At 37.5% G+C, this 23861-nt stretch overlaps 1 protein-coding gene across 5 annotated transcripts in view; it reads right to left on the bottom strand.

The window, feature by feature from the left end:
- Positions 1–3971: 3971 nt before the first annotated feature.
- Positions 3972–23861, bottom strand: part of RNF111 (ring finger protein 111) — a 117345-nt gene continuing 97455 nt past the window's right edge. For 3 of the 5 annotated variants that reach the window (XM_011983189.1, XM_011983188.1, XM_011983185.1), the window contains 7 exons: positions 19621–19969; positions 16649–16774; positions 15111–15237; positions 11290–11382; positions 9903–9998; positions 8437–8540; positions 4591–6240 (listed from right to left, as the gene is read on the bottom strand). In XM_011983189.1, coding sequence (XP_011838579.1) covers positions 6123–6240; positions 8437–8540; positions 9903–9998; positions 11290–11382; positions 15111–15237; positions 16649–16774; positions 19621–19969 — 1013 coding nt within the window. In that variant the 3' untranslated portion in view covers positions 4591–6122. Of the gene's footprint in view, positions 6241–8436; positions 8565–9902; positions 9999–11289; positions 11383–15110; positions 15238–16648; positions 16802–19620; positions 19970–23861 lie in introns of all 5 variants that reach the window. The other 2 variants (XM_011983186.1, XM_011983187.1) reach the window with 2 other exon arrangements.

The following is a 23861-nucleotide window of genomic DNA, read 5'->3' as shown; positions in this document are numbered from 1 at the left end:
CAAGCCGGGCTCGGTGGCTCACGCCTGTAATCCCAACACTTTGGGAGGCAGAGACAGGCGGATCACCAGGTCAGGAGATTGAGACTATCCTGGCTAACATGGTGAAACCCTGTCTCTACTAAAAATACAAAAAACAAAAAAAAATTAGCCAGGCGAGGTCAGCCTCAGGAGGCTGAGGCAGGAGAATGGCGTGAACCCGGGAGGTGGAGCTTGCAGTGAGCCAAGATCTGCACTCCAGCTTGGGTGACAGAGTGAGAGACTCTGTCTCAAAAAAAAAAAGCACCCTGGGAAACCGAAAGTTCCTTCACTGCCGAGTCCTCTGAGAACATAAATCATTTTGCCACATGGGCTTCTCTATATGCAAAGCTTTGGTTTGGGGGGAAAAGTAAATGTGTTCAGAAAGCTTGTACTAGATATTGTAACAAAACGATGAGACTTGTTTTACCTCACTGTGGTGGATTAAAGAATGCCATTTTTATTTTTATTTTTTTCTGTGTCTTCTGTGAACAGGTGTAATCTATTTTCTCTCTTTAAATTTGGGCTAGCCTTATTATTTGCTTTAATCAACAGAATGTGATAGAAGAGATGCTGTTCCGGTAAGGGGATTGGGTCTTCGAAGCAGTTTATTTCTCCCTCGGAGTCCTGCGTCACCACCATAAAGAGACCTAAGCTATTCCTGTCTAGAGATGACATTGAGAGAAATGCCCAGTGCATTATCACCTGTCCTAATCACCCCAGCTAACACGTCACATATACAAGGTGAGGCCACGTGGACACTCTGTCTCAGTAGAACTTGCAGCTGAATGTAGCCACATGAGGAAAACGTCATACCACAGTGAAAGATGAGCTATGCCTGCCCTGCACTGCCCAAATCATGCAACTGTGAACAAATAAATGTGTTTGATAAACCACTCAATTTGGGGATGGTTTGTTACAAAACAGGTTAACAAATACACTTACCTGGGAGTATTCCCTGTCCTTGCACCAAATCAGCTTTTTGTTTGCTGGAATAGTCTTATCATCTTGGTGTCACAGGGACAGGGGGAATCACAGTTTAAGAAAACAGCACAGTATCTGTGATTTCTGATCATTTGTAAACTGAATTCTCACTAATGTTACCCTGGTAGATTTTTCACATGGGAAATTCGAGTTGCCTTCGTCATTTCAAGGAGATGTTTTGGCATTTGGTTATCTCCTGCAGGCACAAGAAATCATCTGGTGCTGAATTATGGATGAGAGGTAATTGAAAGCCTTAGGAAGCACGGAGGCCATTCTGATAGAATGTTCGCCACAATCACTTGAGGTCAGGAGTTCGAGACCAGCCTGGCCAACATGGTGAAACTCCGTCTTTACTAAAAAATTTTAAAAAATTAGCCGGGTGTGGTGGCAGGCATGAGTAAACCCAGCTACTTGGGAGGCTGAGACAGGAGAATCGCTTGAACCTGGGAGACGGAGGTTGCAGTGAGCTGAGATTGCACCCCTGCACTCAAAAATGGGCGACAGAGCGAGACTTCCCCTGCACAAAAAAAAAAAAAAAAAAAAGAATTTTTGCCCACAGAAGTTTACATGTTTGAAGGTGGGTCTTGACATATGGAATAAGAATGTTTTCAAAATTTGTACACAAATCCTTGGCTCTACCTTTCTTCAAATGGTGGAACTTAGTTCACCACCTTGAGTACAGCCTGCCCTTAGTGACTCTCATTTCTAACAAATAGAATGTGGCAGAAAGGACAAAGTGTAACTTCTGAGACTAGGTCTAAAAGTGGCATGTGGCTTCCTCCTGGCTTTCTCTGGGATCATTAGTTCTGGATAAAACAAGTTACCCTGTTGTAAAGACATTCCAGCAGCTCTCTGGAGAGGCTCCTGTAGCAAAGAAGTGAACTCTCTCAGTAGCCACTGAGGAACTGAGGCTGCCTGTCAACAGCCTGCGGACTCAGCAATCTTAGAAATGGATTGTCCAGACCCAGTGATGCCTTCAGATGACTGTAACCCAACAGTGTGCAGAAGGGTGGATTTTAAAAAGGTTAAAAAAAAAAAAAAAAAAAAGAGCAACCAGGTGCAGTGGCTCACACCTGTACTCCCAGCACTTTGGCAGGCCGAGGTGGGCGGATCATCTGAGATCAGGAGTTCTAGACCAGCCTGGCCAACATGGTGAAACACCATCTCTATTAAAAATACAAAAAGTAGCTAGGTGAGATGGCGTGTACCAGTAATCCCAGCTACTTGGGAGGCTGAGGGAGGAGAATAGCTTGAACCTGGGAGGCGGAGAGTGCAGTGAGCTGAGATCACGTCACTGCACTCCAGTCTGGGTGACAGGGTGAGACTGTCTCAAAAAAAAATATATATATATATGACTGCAGCCCCAACAGTCACCTTGACCTTGATTATAACTTCATGAGAGACCCAGAAGTAGAAATGCAAAACTAGGCTGTTCCTGAGTGCCTGATCCACAGAAACTGAGATGTTTGATGTATAAACCACTAAGTTTTGGGGTTACAAAGTGAAAACCACTGCATAACAACAGATAAAGCTTTGGGGAGAGACTAGTTTTTTGAGAGACGGAGTCTTGCTCTGTCACCAAAACTGAGTGCAATGGTGCAATCTCAGCTCACTGCAACCTCTGCCTCCCAGATTGAAGCAATTCTCCTGCCTCAGCTTTCCAAGTAACTGGGACTACAGGCATGCACCATCATGCCCAGCTAATTTTGGTATTTTTTTTAGTAGAAATGGGGTTTGGCCAGGCTAGGCTCAAACTCCTGTCCTTGAGTGATCCATCTGCCTCACTCTCCCAAAGTGCTGGGATTACAGGTGTGAGTCACCACCCCCAGCATTGTATATAATTCTTAATATCTATGACTGACAGAAAATGACATATTCAATATTGTGACACGTGAAGTTTTCAATAAAAAAAATATACATATATACCAGCCGGCCACGGTGATGTGGTGGCACACATCTGTGATCCCAGCTACTCTGGAGGCTGAGGCACGAGAATCACTTGAACTCAGGAGGTGGAGGTTTCAGTGAGCTGAGATCACACCACTGCACTCCGGTCTAGGCAACAGATGGAGACTTTATCTCAAAAACACCACCAACAAATATACATAACACTGTGTGTGTGTGTGTGTGTGTATATATATGTGTGTGTGTGTGTGACACACATATACTGCATTCCCAAGGTTCTGGAAGTTAGAAACCAGGATGTATTTTCTACAGATTTAAACTATTCCCATTTATGAAACACTAATAACAAAATGTCCTCAAGAGCTTATATTTTAATTTTAGTGATTCAACTAGTTACAAGTAACAGTTTTTTGTTTTTTTGAGATGAGTCTCACTCTGTTGCCCAGGCTAGAGTGCAGTGGCACCATCTCAGCTCACTGCAAGCTCCGCCTCCCAGGTTCACACCATTCTCCTGCCTCAGCCTCCAGAGTAGCTGGGACTACAGGCACCCGCCACCACATGACCAGCTAATTTTTTGTATTTTTAGTAGAGACGGGGTTTCACCATGTTAGCTAGGATGGTCTTGATCTCCGGACCTCGTGATCCACCCACCTCAGCCTCCCAAAGTGCTGGGATTACAGGAATGAACAAATAACAGCTTTTAAAACAGAAGTAGTTTTCTCTAAGTTAGCTGTTATGGTTCAAATGCTGAAGTGTGCTAGCAGCTAAAATAAAGTCACCGGAGTAAGAAAAAGGTTTCAAATTATCAGTTTATCACTTGCATGTTAAAAACAATAAAAATAAAGACTTGCTGACAAAAGAATTTTAGTTTTTATGTATTTGGACAGCTATCACTGAAATGTCCATTTTGACATATAAGATGCAGCAGGATATGGAAGACACCAAAACAAAGCACAAAAAGTCAAAATGTTCAAAGTCATTTTCTTCCTTACTTTCTTCATTACTTATCACATTTTCCGGTAACTAATGGCAGTAGCTTAATAAGCTCCTATATTAACAATTCAGGTTTATGTCACACTTTTATTAAATAAATTTCAAAGTAACGAAGCTTTGCCTACATTAAAAAAATCAGTAGCAATTATAAAACAAGTCAACAGGTAGTCATGCATCTAAATCTGATGTAATATTCAAAAAATAGAGAAATCCACCTGTGCTTTACTTGTATTCGGGGGAACATCAAGAGGACTCCATGACATACAGTTCTCCCATCTTACACTTCTTCAATCCCTTGGCACAGACCCGGGGTATTCCAGTGGCAAAGTACTACATCCATTACAGGCTACTTACTTAAAGGAAGACAGGCTACTTGCTCTTTTCCCCAGTAAGATGGCAGCCATAGGTCACTCAGTCCTTCACTCTCCCCTGACCTTCTATAACCTCGGTTTAATCGTAAGGTATGCTCTTTAAATCCATCGTCCATCTACACACATACTATGTTGAAGCATGTTAACAACGACAACTATGACAGTGTAACATTTACTAATATGAAGAAAAGGGCAAGTAGTCATAACTGAACGAACATAAATGTCAAATTATGCAAATGTCAATTTGAGTGAGATCACTATTTTTGAATTCCAAGATGTTTAATGTAAACTGTTTTTATAAAAACTAATTATGAAACACAAAGACAATAGAAATATAAGTTATTTATTAATCAATCCACTTACAAAGCAGGTGGCTTAATGCAAGCTTATTGACATCTTCACATATGATCCATGGGAACATGTCCTCCACATACAGACAGTGATATTACTGACTGGATGCATTTGCAATCTGGGGCATATTAAGCATATTTAAACAAATAAAATTAGGCTATCCTGTATATGAAAGTATCTTGATAATAATATGCATCCTGAAGTAGATTAAAACTTCCTCCAAAGGAGAAATGTTAGTATGTTAACTTAACTTTATATTCTATATTATGCAGTAAATCTTAACTATAGAAATTAAAAATTTTAAATCAGTGATCGACTCTTGGTAATGTATGAAGTGGGAGTATATAACCATAGCAACAGTAGGTTGACAGTATAATTTGTGCCTCACAGTATCTGCAGATTTACTGTTTTCAAGTTTAGAGAGAAATAAAACAAGAGACATGTAGATTCAGCTGACTTTATTTATCTTTAAACTAATAAAAATCCCTTAAAAGTGATCCTGGGACCTTTAGAAGTTCTATGAATGCACAGATACCTGCCAATGACTTAAATTCCAAATCTTGCCTTAATGTGTCTACAAAATCACTGTAAGCAGATATCTTAACTTTTCGTGCTTAGCAGAAGACAACAAATTCTACATGTCTTTTTCAATTTCCCTAAAATTTTGTTAAATCTGCAAGTATGTACAATCTAGCTAATTGAAATTAATATTTAGTGTTCATCAGAGCTGTTTCACAGCAGCAAAAACTGAATCAGGGAAATAAAATTCTAAATGATGTAGGAAAAAGATAAATGCAATCAGAACAGCAGTCTAAATGTATGATATCAATATTCAACTCTTATCTGCACTGTGTTGAAAGGAAAAGGATACACCAAGAAAATTTATACTGATCACTCTGGTGATGTGACTACCACCTGCATCTGATTTAATATGGGTTGTATTCTGTTCCCAGTATTGAGGATGGTATTTAACTCAGAACTCCATATAGTAAATATACAGCAGCCATTTTGTCCTAATTAAGGAATGTCTTAATACACAATATTATCATTTTCTAGAGGATCTTTATACATTAAACTAAAGTACATGATTGATTAAATTAAAGGTTAGTAATGGATAAAAAATTCATAATTATCTAGGCTTGGTACTATGTAAAAAACAAAAAGACCACAAAATTCTACTTACTAAAGCAGCTAATCTTGCCTGCAAGTTTAGGGTCACAAGCCCATAATATGTGCAAAGAAATGCAATACAAGGAACCATGCAAAAATACAGTAAAATGATACAGAAAAATGTCAAATCTAGAAAAAAAAGCTTTTATAAATACATGAAAATCAACTGTATACATAAACTGTAGGTCTAGCATTAGTTGTACCATATAGCAGAGCCAGCACTCTAAGTTCAATGCTTCCAAATCTGCGCAGGTAAGTCATGCCATCTTTGGTTGACTGCAGTACCAGGAAGGATGGGAATGAGAGGGAGGGCAAGAGTTCTGAAACATGGTGTCAACTTTCACTTGGGAGCTGGGCCTCAATGTCCACTCTGCATATGGGGCACTTCTTATTGGTGATCAACCATTGGTCAACACACACTTGGTGGAAAAGGTGCATACATGGAAGACGTCTATTATTGGCAAGAAAACAAAAAGCAAAAATTAATTTTATGATAATTGCACATGGTAAACAAATTATATATGTAATAATTCAATAATGTTTTGAAGTTACTAAGCATCTTTCTCTTCTATAAAACACACAGATTAAATTAGCACTCTGGGCAATATAATATATAAATGATCAAGATAATTAACTTTCAAAGCTACAGGATCATATTATATAAAATCTTAAAAATTGTAAGAACACAAATTACACTGGCAATTATTCCAGTTTTGTTTTGGTACAGGAGATGCCAATGCTCTGGAGTTAGTAGTATGTTACCTGTCACATAATATTGCAAATATATTTTTAAATATCAAATCATCACTGCATTTGTAATGCCCTTTAAAAATACATATTATCTCAAATATATATTTATTACCTCATTTAATTCTCTCTCAAAAACATTAGCATTCATGTGGCAAATATATAGTAACCACAATTTCCTCACTAAGAAATGTCTTAGTATAATCTTTATAGATAAACTTAAGTACATAACTGATTAAAAGTGAGTAATATTGTTTTCATGGAATAATTGTTATATACACTTAATACTGTGCTACTGTTTAACAGGTAGGTTAAAAGGAGATGTAATGATTTTAGTTTGTTTACATCATGCCAAATTACCAATCAGAAATTGAGAAATAAAGCCTCCAAGCAAGATAGGGTAACATTAATTCTGAGTGTTAACAGTGGGATAAAAGTTACTGACTTGTGTCCATTTCCACTTCTAGCCACCGTTAAAGAGTTTTTATACACTTTTCAGACTTCCTAATATCTTCTTAAAATAGTAGCTTTAAACAGTTTCTCAATTATTCCTTGAACAGTACTGTCAATACTGTAAAAGCATTAAGTTCCAAATTTATAAACCTTCATTAGAAATATCGTGTGCAAATAACTTTGTCATATGGTAGACAATAATTTTTTTCTCAGTCAACTGAAGCGGTATGACAAAATTATCCTTATAAATTAGGGCAATAATATTACTACATGGTTCTGTTATATATGATATAGAACCTGTTTCATATGGCATTATGTTAACATTAAAAAAAAGAACAGGAAGAAAACAATTACTTAAGTGATTATACAAATAAAATGCCTAAAATTAATATTAGGGTTAACATACTAACATTTTCTAAACAACAAAAGTGCAAGAAGGGAATAGTCCTACGAGTGTAGAGGAAATTTTAGGACAAAACCAGTTTATAAAAGACGCTATAGCCAAGTGCCGTGGCTTATGCCTGTAATCCCAGCACTTTGGGAGGCTGAGGCAGGTGGATCGCTTCAGCTCAGGAGGTGGAGGTTGCAGTGAGCTGAGACTGCTCCCCTGCACTCCAGCCTGGGCAACAGGAAGAGACCATCTCCCAGAAAAGAAAAAAAAAAAAAAGATGCTGTAAAACAAACCGCATAAGGCTAATCTGGATCCGTTTCAAGTTTTGAAGAACACATTATAACTTTCTAGGACCTCCAAAACCTCTCAAATTCTCATTTCTGCAAGATTTACAGAAGACAATTTTGACTACAAAATTTCCCTGGCCAAACCTTGTGTGGCCCTAAAATAGGTAGTACATTTCCCACTCCCACATTGGTAACATAGAGACTTTAATCTTTTATTGTTTCACTCACTAGATGAAGCCAGTTCTACCAGTACATAACTGATTAAAGGTGAGTAATATTGTTTTCATGGAATAATTGTTATATATACTTAATATTGTATACTAAGGGCTCTTATGGAGAGACTGGTAACAGTATATGCCAAGAATAATCTTTATTTGGTTTCCAGTTTACTTTTATCCTTTTTTTCAGAGACAGGGTCTCACTCTATTGCCCAAGCTGGAGTGCAGTGTGGTGTGCTCAAAGCTCAACTGCAGCTTCAAACTCCTAGGCTTGAGTCATCCTCTTGCCTTAGCCTCCTGAGTAGCTGGGACTGCAGGTGCACACCATCACATGCAAATAATTGTACTATTTTTCTTTTTTGTAGAAACAGAGTCTTGTTATGTTGCCCAGGTTGGCCTCGAACTCCTAGTCTCAAGAGAGCCTCTGGCCTTGGCCTCAAAAAGTGCTGGGATTACAGGTGTGAGCCATCATGCCTGGTGTAATTTACTTTTCAAATAAAATCCCATGTACAGTTTTGACAATGGATTTTAGATAATTAATTTCTAGTTACCTCACATCTTCACCTTCCTCTAAAATAGACAAACAGATAGTACATTTTTCCTCTGTGTCTTCCTCAGTCCCTTCTTCCCCATCTTGTTTGCAGTGCAGTTTCCTCTGTGAGAACCAATCAGTTGTTACCTTATTAGTAGAGATGACATTATTGAACAACTGAGTAAAGTCTGTGTTTATTTGAAAAACAAAACAAAACAAAACAAAACCACATATTCGCCCGCACTTTTTTCCCAGGTAAGACTGTCATAAATAAATGGATGAATTAAGTGACTATCATCAATTAAGTATATTTTTAAGACCCTCTAATAATTGGGATCAAAAGCAAAATTTAACAGAAACTCATTCACTTGAAAGCTATTACTTTTAATCCACAATGAGAATGATAAACAAAATAAACTCTTTTTATCCTACCATGAGCATAGATAAGTAAGTATTATTTTACTAGTGAATGTTTCAAATAACATCCATTTAAATTAACATTAGTTACAGTACTTAGCTTGGACAGTTGAAGACTTGAATGTACTGGTAATACCTCAATACTCTTTGAAAATAGATGAAAAATACAAAGAATCGTAATTTTCACACTTTATGATTATTCTCTACATAGTATAAAAGAGTCTCCGACCCCTGGGCTGCAAACCAGTACCCGGGTGCACAGCAGGAGGTGAGTGGCAGGTGAGCAAGCATCACTGCAGGAGCTCTGCATCCTGTCAGATCAGCGGCAGCGTTAGATTCTCTTACAACCTGTTGTAAACTGCGCATGTAAGGGATATAGGTTGCGTGCTCTTTAGGAGAATCTAATGCCTGATGATTTGAGGTGGAATAGTTTCATTCTGAAACTATCCCCTCTGCCACCTATCCACGAAAAATTGTCTTCCATGGAAACTGGTCTCTGGTGCCAAAAAGGTTGGGGACTGTTGGTATTCGGCACTGTTTGCTTTAAGACACGTATTTAACACGTCTACTCTGTAACAATGCTATACAAGCAACTGAGGGTAGAGTAGAAGAAATACACATCAATAAAATGTCCATCAAAATAAACTGCTAGTTAAAAAAATTACAGTACTGCCAAATGATGGAATTCTGTATAAGCTATTAAAAATAGTAAGGATGATCAGATGGCATGAAAGGCAATCTGTAAACTATGTGGTTCCCATCTCCTTTTTTTTTTTTAAGTAGACAAAAAATATATATACATATGTACCTTATTAGAAAATGCTAAAAAGTATCTGGAAGAATATCTAAATCCTTAACTATGATTTCACTTCTGGGAAGAAGGACTAGGGTCTGCAGAGTAAGAAACTGCAGAGTATATATTTTTTATACTTTCCAAAATTTTTAAACAATATGTATGTATTACTTCAATTAAAATGTCATTGCTAGAATCCACAAATTCAGAGAAGGCATATATCACATTTATGCATTTCAGTAACACTCTAGAAGCTTCATTGAATAAATTCTTACCTTCTTATATTTATGTGGATATGTACATCTTTCAATTGTCCCCTGGGATGCTCCACGATTGACATTTCCTAATCTTTCTTCCAAATGAATCAGTTCCTGAAAGTGAAGAATAGTGAGTGGTAAAAGCCAAGATGATTATTCCTTGAACAGTATTGTCAACATTGTAAGAGAAATAAATTTCCATACTTAGAAACTTGCAATATAAATACAGTGTTCAAAAAAACTTACATATGACAACTGGTTATTTATATACTTATATTTAAGTATATATATAAAAGTTTATATGTTGTCCAGGCTGGTCTCAAACTCCTGGCTTCAAGTGATCCTCCCACATCGGCCTCCCAAAGTGCTGAGATTGCAGGTGTGAGCCACCATGCCTGGCTTAATGTTTCTCATACACAGTAAGGCAAATGGTTGTTTATAATGTTTTCCTCAGCCAACTGAAATGGTACAGCAAAAGTTATCTTTATAAATTACAACAATGTTACCACATGGTACTACATGAGTCAGTATGTATGTATGCATGGAGAAGATGAAATCATTCTAGTAAATTAAGGAACCAAATCAACAATAGTTCTAAGTCACACTGACTCCAACTTCCAAACTGACATTAAAAAAACACAACAGGGGCCGGGTGCAGTGGCTTGCACCTGTAATCCCAGTACTTTGGGGGGCCAAGGTGGGTGGATCACTTGCGGTCAGGAGTTCGAGAGCAGCCTGGCCAACATGGCGAAACCCTGTCTCTACTAAAAATACAAAAATTAGCCGGCTGTGGTGGCGGGCGCCTGTAATCCCAGCTACTCAGGAGGCTGAGGCAGGAGAACTGCCTGAACCCAGAAGGCAGAGGTTGCAGTGAGCTGAGATTGCGCAACTCACTTCAGTCTGGGTGACAGAGCAAGACTCCGTCTAAAAAAAAACCAACCAAACAACAAACAAAAAAACCCACAACCAAACTTTAAATCACATTTGAATAATTTGTTCTTCCTGAAAATTCAAACAAGACATTTAGCTACAAAGGGAATTACTTAGGTTTTTTTTTCTCTACCAATTTCTCTAAAAATTTAGCTGAGTCAAAAACATTAGGTTCCCTATCACATTTAATGGTATAGTTATTTATCTGACATTTATATTAATACATTTTTATATTCTTCTATATTATTTTCATTGACTCATCTTTAAATACTTGGGTAACTTTTGACCCTAAGATTAATATTACTTACAAATATTTCTGGAACTCCCAGAAGCAACATCAGAAAATCACATATTTTACTGCCTTGTGATTCCCAGTCACTGTAGCAGTCCTACACAATTGTGTATAATAGTGTATATATCCTCTCTCTGCATTAAAGATACTACAACAAACATATTCATTTATTTTATTACATACCTCAAAATTGCCCCTGAAAGGACCTCTGAATGATGTTCCATCCAATCCTGATGAAATGTAACGGATATGAGGATAACCTGCCATATCAGGAACCTATTTCAACAGAAGAGATAGGCTAAATCAATTAAGAATAGACTTGTGATTTACTGTTAACATTGAATAATTCAAGACCTTCAATGTTTTCAATTCAACTGCTCATAAATTTCAACTTCAATAAGAATACATAACTCCAACTAAGCATTCTGTAACAGGTTTATAACCTTAAAGTATAACCTAACTCTCCAAAATGCCCAAACTTAAGCCTGATGCTCTTAGTAGCTCAAACTTGAAAAGAGTAAAATTGTCTTAAGATCCTGTCAATTTCAGAGAGCTTTGTTAAAACAACAACAAAAAATGTACACAATTTTCCAACAAAATTTCACTTCAAGATAAGTTTTTTACTTCACTTCTGTTAAGCTTCCTAACAGCCAAAGTACCCTATGCCTTTTTTGCTTGATTGTATTAGGGAAAGTTTTAACACTGTTTTCTAATTTTTTGTTAGGTATAGTCGATCTTCATTATTTATGGATTATGTATGTGTCAACTGACCCACAGGCTAAAATTTACTTGTAACCCCATAATCAATACTTGTGCTTTTAGAGTCATTTGTGGATATGCCCGGAGGCAAAAAATTGGAGTTGCCCAACATGCAACTCTGTTCTCAGCTGAGGTAGAACAGGGCTCTGCCGTATTTGAGCTCCTACTATAAACCAGTGTCTTGTTTGCAGTCTGTTTAGTGCCATGTTTTTCAGTTTTGTACATTTTGTTGGTAACTGTGTTGTTTAAAATGGCACCCAAGCATAAAGCTTAAGTGCTGTCTAGTGTTCCTAAGCAAAGAAGGCTGTGATACACCTTATGGAGAGAATACGTTTCATTCAGGTATGAGTTACAGTGTTGTTGGCTATAAGTTCAATGTTAACGATTCTACAATATTTTTTAAGTTGTCTTTAAGCAGAAACAGGCATAAAAAAAGGTTATACACTGATTAGTTGTGAACAGAGGCTTGCAAGGGTCCCATATTTGCTAACTCAGTGTTTGCAGTAACTGTATAGATCATAACTGCCATGCATATTGAGAGTATTAGGAAAGGGCAATTCTGAGATACAGCACCATTCTTCCATCTTTAAAAATAAATCTCCAACACTACTTTTTAATTAGCCTACAATGAATCACAACATACTTTAAGCAGAATTAATAGCTTTAACAGACACTTCGTAAGTGGAAAACAATTTAAAATAAGTAAGCAATAACTTTTAACCTTCAATAGTGTATTACTTAAATTATTTACAACTTCTCTTATAACCAAGATCATTACTACTCAGCAGATAACCCAACCTCCTAAACATCTCCAAAGAAATCAGAAAGGAAATCCTGCATCCCAAATTATCTAAATCTTCACTTACCCTGAAAAGCCTCTCCTCCCTAGTCTCGTTCCTCCAGCCTTTATGGATAAGCTTTTCTCCTATTCAACTTCAATCCTCACCACCTGCTCCTGCCTTCACCTGTTCACCCTGGGTCATGCTTACTTAACTACTCCCCACCAAGCCTCCCTTCAATATCTTCAAACAATTCCTCTCTAATGGTTTTCTGTCTTAAACCTAAAAATACCTTAAGTTTCTCCAAACCTAAATTCTCTACTAATCCTGGAATTATTGCCAACCAAACAGGGCTTTCCTTCACTTTCCCTTCACAGCCAAGCTTATAAGGCAAGAAGTCTATATTCCCTGTCTCCATGTTTTCACTTCCTTACTGTCCGTAACCTAAGTGGTGCCCCATCTACATCACTCACCATTACTGAACCATTCTGACACAAAACACCAATAACCATTCTAATGCCAAATGCATGAAGACAATGAGGATGGAGACCTTTATAATGATCCACTTTCACTTAATGAAGAGTAAATATATTTTCCCCTCCTTATAATTTTCTTAACATTTTTTCTCTACTTTATTGTAAACTATCACTATCTATTGTAGATTATCAAGTACGTATAACATACAAAATATGTGTTGATCAACTGTTTATTTTAGCAGTAAGGCTTCCGATCAACAATAGACTATTAGCAGTTAAGGTTTTAGGAACTCAAAAGTTATACTCTGATTTTCAACTGTGAGGAGGGTCAGCACCCCAACCTCCACATTGTTCAAGGGTACTTTTACTTTCGGATATTTCAAGGGTACTGTACTTTCTGATATTATTTTAACTTTGTTTCTCAACTTTTCAAGCCAGTTCTCAGAATCCTTTGTGCGAGGCATAGTATTATCATTTAAATACAGTATTGTCCTTCTCTAAGGTTTTTTCACCCTCTTGTCACTCTGCACATTTTTCCTGAAAACCTAATCCTCTTCCATGGATTCATTACCTCCATATACTGAGAGATCAAAACATATCTTTAACCCAAATATCTTTGGAAATCCAGACCATAAGCTTAACTTCCTATTGGACATTCAACTTTGATTTAGATTTAGTACATCCAAGACCTAATTCACCTAGCCCCTTCACCCAAACCCTGAATATCTCTCAAATGTGTCTCATCATTTTTACGCCAACTACGATTGCTTTCATTCAGGCATTCATCAATATTTACCTCTTCTACTATAATGTCCTACCTGGTTTCCCACATTTAAATCTATTTTTCCACATAACTGAGGAGGTGATCTAACTATAATCTGATTAAATGACTCTAAAATCATAAATCTGATCAGGACATTTCCCCTTCAATGGTTTCTGAGTTCCAATTTCTTGGTAGAACAGTTTTATTTCTCACTGCTGCCTGACCTCACTCCTAAAATGAGAAACACCAGCTTACTTGGAGTTCCCAGTGCTTGTGCTATTTGCTACAACTTTACATGCTGTAACCTCTGCAAGAGCACCATTCCAAAATCCAGTCTGCTTAGAAGTCACATGTACCAGAAAGCTTCTCTGAAAGCTTCCCTGCAGTGCCTCTACCCACAACAACACAAAACTATTCCCTTTTCTGTACCACTTATATAACAAGTATGTAATACAAATAGCAAACGCAATGTATGTTTTGTTGAACTTGTTCTTTAGCACTTACTTTACAAAATCTGAACCTGCTTAAATCAGATGTAAAGAATTAGTATAATCTTTCTGCAGATTAGAAAATCAGGCTGGGTGCCCTGGCTCAAGCCTGTAATCCCAGCACTTTGGGAGGCCGTGGTGGGCAGATGACTTGAGGTCAGGAGTTTGAGACCAGCCTGGCCAAATGGTGAAACCCCATCTCTATTAAAAATACAAAAATTAGCCAGGCATACTGGCATGTGCCTGTAATCCCAGCTACTTGGGAGGCTGAGGCAGGACAATCACTTGAACCCAGGAGGTGGAGGTTGCAGTGAGCTGAGATCATACTACTGTACTCCAGCCTAGGTGACAGATTGAGACTCTGATGAAAAACAAAAAAAAAAAAAAAGAAGAGAGAAAAAAGAAACGTATGACTGCATCAGAATGGATCTATTACCACTTATGGCAAAATAACTGAAGCACAGTATTCTCCTGACAGTGGATTAAGAGTGCCTTGGTATACAAAAAAAATCCCACACTTTTCTGTCATTTTGTACATTAAGAGTACATTTTATGATGCAAATTATACACACAGATTTTAATACATCTAATACCTTTTTATAGCACAATTTTTAGCTAACAAGATTACTCTCAAATTCTATTAAAACACCTATAACTAATATAGTAAAATATTTCCAATAAAATAATTAGAAAATGAACTTTTAGAACATGTCAAAATTTTGAAAAGTTTCCATTTTACCATTAAAGGAAGAGCTCCTAATTGTAAGTGATGAAGTCGAGGAGGTGCGTGATAATGGGCCAAATGAGGATGCAATGCACCAGGTGTGTAAGTAGCTGCAGTCACTCCAGCTTCAATTCCCAGTTCCCTGACAAAAGGATGAGAACAGTTTAATCCTCCTTAGGGTTTCTTTTTTTATCAACAGACATGGGGAGTTATGTTTACACTTAAAAAAGTAATCTAAGGTTTCTTAACTTACAAAGCTGAGGAAAGATAAGTTAGCCCAAAATATTTAACTAATAATTTCAAATGTATTTTAGAACTGAAAACTCAAAAAACTTAAATTTTGTGATAATGAGGAGCAAAGCATTTGTACTTGGTTTCACATCTTACAAAGGAAGGAAACATATGGCTACAAAGGTCCCTTCCAAGTTAAAAGCCTGATTCTACTTGAGGAGCATACAGCACAGAATTTACTTTTTTGGTGTATCTGAATGTTACAGATGTTTTCTGGGTTTTTGTTTGTTAGATATCATCTCTTGGTTGTTGACATTAAGGACAATTAGAATAGCAAACTCTTCTACACCTTATAAAAGAAGGGCAAACAAAATTTTAGAAGGGGTAAAACTGTTAAATGCTAAATCTTCATTTATTTATTCTCATTTTATGTTCTGCCTCAAATTCATTGTGGTTCAAGATCTCAATGAATGCCCACACACAATGGATTCAGAAAAAAAATTTAATGAAAATCTGCCCTCATTTATCAAGGAAAGACCACAAAAAACTGGAATGAAGGCTGAATTTCCCTTGTCAATGGCAGGTGAGGGTGGTGGAGCAAATCGGAGTACAAAGGTGGGGGTCAGATAAAGAAGATGTGAAAAGTAGGATCAGTCTAGGGAGTTAACTTTGGTGGTACCCCTGAAAAACAGGAAAAAAGGTCTACTCCTCTTACTTACATGGGAACTCTAAAAAACCTAAACTCACAGGAGAGAGTAGCATGTTGTTTACCAGAGGCTGGGGAGGTGGTGGGGGGTCGTGGATGAGGAAAGGGGAGATGCTGGTCAATGTGTACAAAGCTTCAGCTAGGAGGTGTAAGTTCTGATATTCTACTGTACAGCATGGTGACTACAGTGAAGAATAATGTACCGTATATTTCAAAACTGCGACAAGAGAAGATTTTAAATCTTCTCACCATAAAGAAATGATCAATATTTGAGGTGATAAATATGCCATTAGCCTGATTTGATCACTCCACAATGTATACATGTATTGAAATATTATGTTGTACCTCCAAAATATATACAATTATTATTTGTCAATACACATAAAATAACACCTAAAAAAAAATGTTCTACTCCTGCTTGATATGGTTCCCTGCCGCAGCTCCTATTCTTTCCTCTCCAAACCACTATCTGCCCAGAGGCAGTGTCTCACAGTTAAACTGGGGATTAGGTTTCTCCACATCACCCTTCTGCAAAGCAATCAATCACAAGGCATCTCTTCCAATAGTTTTGCCACAAGCTGTGAAGCATTGTTTTGAAATTAAACAAGATACTGACCAGGCAGACCTCTCTGGAGCCTGTCGAGGATGTGAGGACATAGTCTGAGGCACATGAATATGATGCCCATGACCATAGTTTGGGTGCATCCTATGTGGATGGGGTGGGGGGCGTTCATGTGCCCGCCTGGAAACACAGAACACAAAAAGACCACTGGAAATAATTGAATAATTGGTTATTTCTTTTCTTAATGCAGAAAAAACCCCTAGTATAAATACTATAAACATCTACAGTCATAAAATAAATTTTATAACAATACCTTATAAAAATATATAAAATTATTTAATTATTAAGAAATCAAGAAACCATCACCTCCTCCACAAATTCTAATTGTTCATTTATTCCAGTGCTTCCAATTCAAATATCATACAAGGAAAAAGGTAATTTTAACATTATCTTGTACACTTTCTTTACAAGAGATATTTTAAATAGGAGAATAGGAATAGAAATAAAACTTTTAAAAATTAAATACCCCAGGCAAACATTGCAGGCACAAATAAATTATTTTATATAAACATTAAAGCAGGACAAATTGAAACCTTAATTTTGCTTCATTTACTCTTATATTGCAAAGACATTCAACTATTTTAATGGATGAAAGTTTAAGAGAAAAAAATGTTAACCTTACGCATTTTTTTTTCAAAACACATATAATGAGTGTTAACACACCTAGGAAACTTATATTTAGCTCCAATCATACTTTTTTTTTTTTTTTTTTTTGAGAGGAAGTCTAGCTCTGTCACCAGGCTGGAGTGCAGTGACGATCTGGGCTCACTGCAACCTCTGCCTCCCAGGTTCAAGGGATTCTCCTGCCTCAGCCTCCTGAGTAGCTGGGCCTATAGGCGCGTGCCACCACACCCAGCTAATTTTTGTATTTTTAGTAGAGGTGGGGTTTCACCATGTTGGCCAGGCTGGTCTCATCTCTTGACCTTGTGATCCGCTCACCTCAGCCTCCCAAAGTGCTGGGATTACAGGCGAGAGTCACCGTACCCAACCTCCATTCATACTTTTTATTCTGCATCCCAGTTTACTATAATTTCTCTTCCTAAAGTCAGTTAACAAAAGACACTAAAACCAACTTAGTTTCAGGGATTCACTTTTTGTTTGTTTATTTATTTATTTATTTATTTATTTTAAGAGGCAGAATCTTGCTCCCGGATAGCTCAGTGTAACCCTGAACTCCTGGGCTTAAGTGAGCCTCCCACCTCAGCCACCTGAGTAGCTAGGATTACAGATGTCTGACACCATGCCCAGCTAAGATTCATTTTTATAGTCTAATTATTTTATATTAGTTTTTAACACATTTGCAGATTTTGCATGTTTATTCTAAACAACATTTTGCCAGTTACTGGAGGATAAGACTCTTAAACTGGCAATTTTCTACATAAAAGGCAGCAACAGCCAGAGATTTGGGATATAATCTTAAATGACAGAATTAAAGCAAAAAGTTACACAAGAGCTGGATCATTAATTAGATCAAGAGTTTGGAAAACAGGTTATGTGAAGGATAAAACAGGAAATTTTTTCAGCTCTACAGGCCATACGTTCTCTGTTGTAACTACTCAGTCTTTGTAGTGTGGAAACAGCCACAAACAACAGACACTTTTTCAGTTTGTTTGTAACTGAAAAACTGCAGCTGTTTTCCAATAAAATTTTGTTTACAAAAATCAGTAAGCAGAATTAGACCAATAGAGTTTGCTGCTCTGAATATGAAAATCAGATCCTGAATACTCAAAAGAAAAAAAAAAGTTTCATAAATTTGAAGTACAGTATTTTTCATAAATTTGAAGTACAGTATTTTCACTGTCAGGTTTTGAAAATTCTATTAATACTTTTCTTCCCTCTGGTTAGTAACATTCAAATCTTTGATATCTTTAGCTCTTGTTCCTCAGAATCATCAATTTTAACACTGATTTTTACTATGCGATATTGCAGAAACAGACAAAATATTAGTTCGCATCAGACTAGTCTGGATATTTTTTAAAATTGGTTTGCATAAAGAAATCACCCTGGGTCACATGGTAAAACTGGTCAGATTTTACTAAATAATCTGGTATAAACTTGCTTTTTCAACACATACAATTTAGGAAAAGGCAGGGGAAGATTCTGGTTAGCAAAGAATCAATTTCTTATTGATTTAATATAAGGATTTAGTATAGTTACTTTTTTGGGGAGAGAGGGAGAGATAGGGTCTTGCTATGTCACCCAGGCTGCAGTGCAGTGGCATGATCATGGGAGGATCATTTAAGCACAGGAGTTCAAGGACACAGTGAACTATGGTCACACCACTGCACTCCAGCCTTGACCCCCTGGGCTCAGGCGATCCTCTCATCTCAGCTTACCGAGTAGCTGAGACCACAGTAGTATGCCACTACGCCCAGCTACTTTCTTTTTTTTGTAGAGACGAGGTCTCCTTATGCCCAAGCTGGTCTCAAACTCCTGGGCTCATGTGATCCTCCTGCCTTGCCCTCCCAAAGTGTTGGAATTACAGGTGTGAGTCACTGCAGCCACCTATCTTTTGTTTTCTATTGTTGTTAAAGGAGACAAGGTCTTGCTCTATCACCTAAGCTAGAGTGCAGTGACACAGTCATAGCTCAGCTTTGACCTCCTGGGCTCAAATTATCCTCCTGCCTCAGCCTCCTGAGCAACTGGGGATTACAGGCATGAGCCTCACCCAACTTATAGTTACAAGTTACATTATTTCTAAAGACTTCGTGGTGTTTTTTTTTTGGTTGTTGTTGTTGTTTGTTCTTTTTTTAAAAAAAGAAAACAACAACAAAAAACAGTATTTTACTGTGTTGCCCACATGGACTCAAACTCCTGGGCTCAAGCAACCTTCCTGGCTCAGCCTCCCAAGCAGCTGTGACTACAAGTGCATGCCACCATGCCTAGTTAGATTTCAGAGTTGTAAAGACCAATGGAAGTAGAAGAAAAAGCAAGCTTGACTTTCTTTTTAAAAATGTAAAACATACGTTGGATGCTGCATCATCCTCCTCCTTTGAACTTCCATCCTCTGCATCACTTCATGAGGATGCAGTCGCTGTGCTGGAGGTGCGGTGGCTGGAATATGGTGCGATATTGGCTGGTGTGTAGGAGGAAGATGCTGAGGGATTGGTGCAGCTGTACTGGCTAAGTGAGTTGGTGGTGGGGGTGCCACAGGATGAGATGTTGCATGAGAAGATATTTGAGAATGGAAAGCATGTACGGGATGAGGAATAACATAATCCACTTGAGGTGGAGGCTGAGTCTGAGGAGGGGGATTTCCATGAGAATGCGGGCAGGCAGAAGCTTGATGATGAAGTGGCCTTGTCAAAGAGGCATCTGCAAGAAAAATATTTCAAGTATGTTACACAGGCACCATGCAGTTGAACATATATTGCTATTATACATTCCTATTGTACTTTTAAAGATATTAGTAGATATTTTTATGAATACTTTATCAAGTATTCAAGCAACTGCTCAAGCAACTTGCTCCCTTCTTAGAATAATCTTGGATATCTTATGTCAATATATATTATAATTTAACTTCACTCACAGTTTCACAACATTCTATTATATGAATATACCAAAATGTACTGACAAAATCCCCACTGATAAAAAAGAAACCCAAATGCTATGATAAATATCTGTGTATGTGGTCCCTCCTGCACTCACTCTTTCATTTATATACATGTATACACACATACATAGAGATCATTTCTGTAGCATAAATTGCTGTAAGTAGTTGTGGGACAGAAAGAAAAAAATAAATTTAGATGCCAGTTGATAAAATACCCTTTCCAAAAGGTTGCCATAATTAATATTTCCATCAAGAGTACACAGGAAGGGCCGGGCACGGTGGCTCACACCTGTAATCCCAGCATTTTGGGAAGCCAAGGTGGGCAGAATCACCTGAAGCCAGGAGTTCAAGATCAGCCTGGCCAACATGGCGAAGGCCCGTCTCTACCAAAAATACAAAAATTAGCTAAGCGTGGTGATGCACACCTGTAATCCCAGCTACTCAGGAGGCCAAGGCAGGAGAATTGCTTGAATCTAGGAGGTAGAGGTTGCAGTGAGCCGAGAACATGCCACTGCACCCCAGCCTGGGCAACAGAGTGAGATTCTATCTCAAAAAAAAAAAAAATAGGAGTACACATGAAGGCCTGATTACCCCCACACTACCACGAAATTTTTTTTTTTTGAGATGGAGTTTCACTCTTGTTGCCCAGGCTGGAGTGCAATGGTGCAATCTCGGCTCAGTGCAACCTCCGCCTCCCAGGTTCAAGCGATTCTCCTCAGCCTCCCAAGTAGCTGGAATTATAGGGATGCGCCACCATCCCTATACAAAATTTTTTTTGTATTTTAGTAGAGATGGGGTTTCTCTATGTTGGTCAGGCTGGTCTCAAACTTCTGACCTCAGGTGATCCGCCCGCCTTGGCCTCCCAAAGTGCTGGGATTACAGGCGTGAGCTACTGCACCCAGCTCACTATCACTAAATTTTTAAAATAAATGCCAATCTGAGAAAAATCTTTTATTTCTTGACCACTTGTATTTCTTCTCAGAATTATCTATTTACATGCTTAGCCTATTGTATTATTCACCTTTTTCTTATTGACTTGTAAGTATTCTTTGCATATATGGAAGCTCTGTCATAATAGGGTGTAAACATTTTTCCAAACTGTCTCTCTCTCTCTCTCTCCCTACCCCATGTTATCATCCCTGTGCTACATTAAGATGAAGGAGGCATATTTGTTTCCCAATAAATATGGACATAAAGTCCTTAATAAGATGGTTCCTCGCATTTCTTCATTTTACATCTTTATGTTTCAAAGTGACTGTTGAAAAATCCCTCTGAGGAATACACATCTTCCTTACTCTTAGAGATGTGCATCTACTTGACATGTAAAAAAAAAAAAAAAAGTTTGTTTCCTTAGATTTCAATCCAAATTTCATTTTATTGGAAGATGTTCCTGGAAGTCTGATATACAGCAACAGCCATTCTCTAGTTTCATTACAGAAGAGTTTTCAATTTTTAATGCTTTTGATTCATTCAGCAACGGCAGAAGTTAGGTAACCACAACTCAACTATATTTTTAAAGTATGCCTTGTTTGTATGTACTTAAAGGAAACTTTCAACAAATCTAATTTTTAAAAGTTGCAAGACAAATTTTTAAACCAATTTTCGAACAGTTTTCAAATCAATGCTTTACTCTTTGAGAAGGCACAAAGCTCAGTAGCTCTTAATCATAAAAAATGAATATACTATGTTTATGATTGTTAACTAACCTTTCTCAAATTCACAGCATTTTTTCTAGTTTCAAAGTGTTATATTTGTGTAATCATTATGCAAGACAATATTCACAAATATTACAAAACAAGAAGTTCTGTTTCAGAATGAGTCCATTTATTTAACTACTCTTAACACATCACTTTAATTCACTGTTTATCTAAACAAAACAGGTTGCTGATCATTTTAAGAATGACATAGTCTACATTCCCAAAAACCCTTTCCCTTCCTCTATTTGTGTTCCCAACAGTTTAAAAAAACAAAAAGTCTTGATATTGTTTCCTAGACATTCAACATATCACTTGCAGATGTAGTATTATGATTTGTTCCAACATTTACTCACTACATTCCTATAGCTTTACAGTGTAGACCATTTGCTTTGCTTTACAGTGTAGACCATTTGCTTTATGATTAATCATAAGTAGCCTTACCTGTACCTCTCTCTCTCTCTCTTTTTTTTTTTTTCTTTTGAGACAGAGACTCGCTCTGTCTCCCAGGCTGGAGTGCAGTGGTGCCATCTCAGCTCACTGCAACCTCTGTCTCCCGAGTTCAAGCAATTCTCTTGCCTCAGTCTCCTGAGTAGACGGGATTACAGGCGCCCGCCACCACGCCCAGCTAATTTTTGTATTTTTAGTAGAGACAGGGTTTCGCCAGGTTGGCCAGAGTGGGTTCGAACTCCTGACCTCTGGTGATTCACCCGCCTCGGCCTCCCCACAAGTGCTGGGATTACAGGCGTGAGCCACCGTGCCTGGTCTTTTTTTTTTTTTTTTTTTTTAAGAGACAGGTTCTCACTATGTTGTCCAGACAGGAGTACAAGGATTATTCACAGGTGTGATAACAGCACACTGCAACCTTGAACTCCTGAGCTCAAGCAATCTCCCTGCCTCAGCAGCCTCCCAAGTAGCGGGAAATACATGTTCATACTACCAAACCAGGCCTTACATATCCTCTCAATACATCTTATTAATAAGATAGCAAAACTTTTAAATAATAGCATTTCAAGTACAGTTCTTTTATCACTTCATCAAGACCATAAACCTTTCAAAAGCAAGGAGAGACATATTCCTATTGCACAAGTATTGTTGTTATACATATAAATGTACTTATGAAACAGCAAACTATTCATTTGGATCCAGGTATCACAATTTATAGCCAATAGAAATTATTCCCATTTTACAAGTGTGAAGAATGTAAGGACAGAGAGACTAAATAACTTATCCAAAGTCATTAAGCTAATTAGTGAAAGCTGGGAGGTCAACTCAAATCTATCCAATTCCAAAGCTAGCGCTCTACTACACCATACTGTCTCCCCCAGTTCATTCTGGATGAAAAAGGTTTAAGAACCACATGTTTCACGAGTGAACTAAAGCATACAGGAAATGTTTTTTAAAAGCATGGGCAAGTTGGGGAGAGAATACAGACACTCCTTCAGGAAAAGAAGCCCAAAACAAAGTCATCAAAATGTCTCTAACAGAACATAATACAATTTAAATTTCCTACCTTCATTCTCATTAATACACCCCTAATGAGGTGTGTAAATTGATGCAGCCCCTTGGAGAGAAACTTAATAGTATTTATTTGAAAGTTTATCCCTCTGACATAGCAATCGCATTTCTAGGAAGTTATACTATACATAAACTCAACCATAAACAACTTAAATGTCCATCAACAGAAGACTGATTTAATATACAATGGACTTTATGGAAGTATTAAAAACCAATGAGCTTGATTTGTATGTGCTAATAAGCAAAAATCAAGATATACTGTTAAATTTAAAAACAAAAAGCAAGAAGTAGAGTATGTTTGATTTCCCAGTTTTAAAAGGTAAGACATATACATACCTATAGGTACAAAGAAAATTGCTAAAAGCTTTTATAGAACAGTTGCTACCTCTGATATATTAAGATTAGTAAGCTGTGCGAAGAAGCTTTTAAATTCTCATTTTAT

The sequence above is a fragment of the Mandrillus leucophaeus genome, unplaced genomic scaffold, assembly GCF_000951045.1.
Source record: "Mandrillus leucophaeus isolate KB7577 unplaced genomic scaffold, Mleu.le_1.0 Scaffold247, whole genome shotgun sequence".
Classification (NCBI taxonomy): domain Eukaryota; kingdom Metazoa; phylum Chordata; class Mammalia; order Primates; family Cercopithecidae; genus Mandrillus; species Mandrillus leucophaeus.
This window is presented reverse-complemented; position numbering and strand designations above follow the sequence as displayed.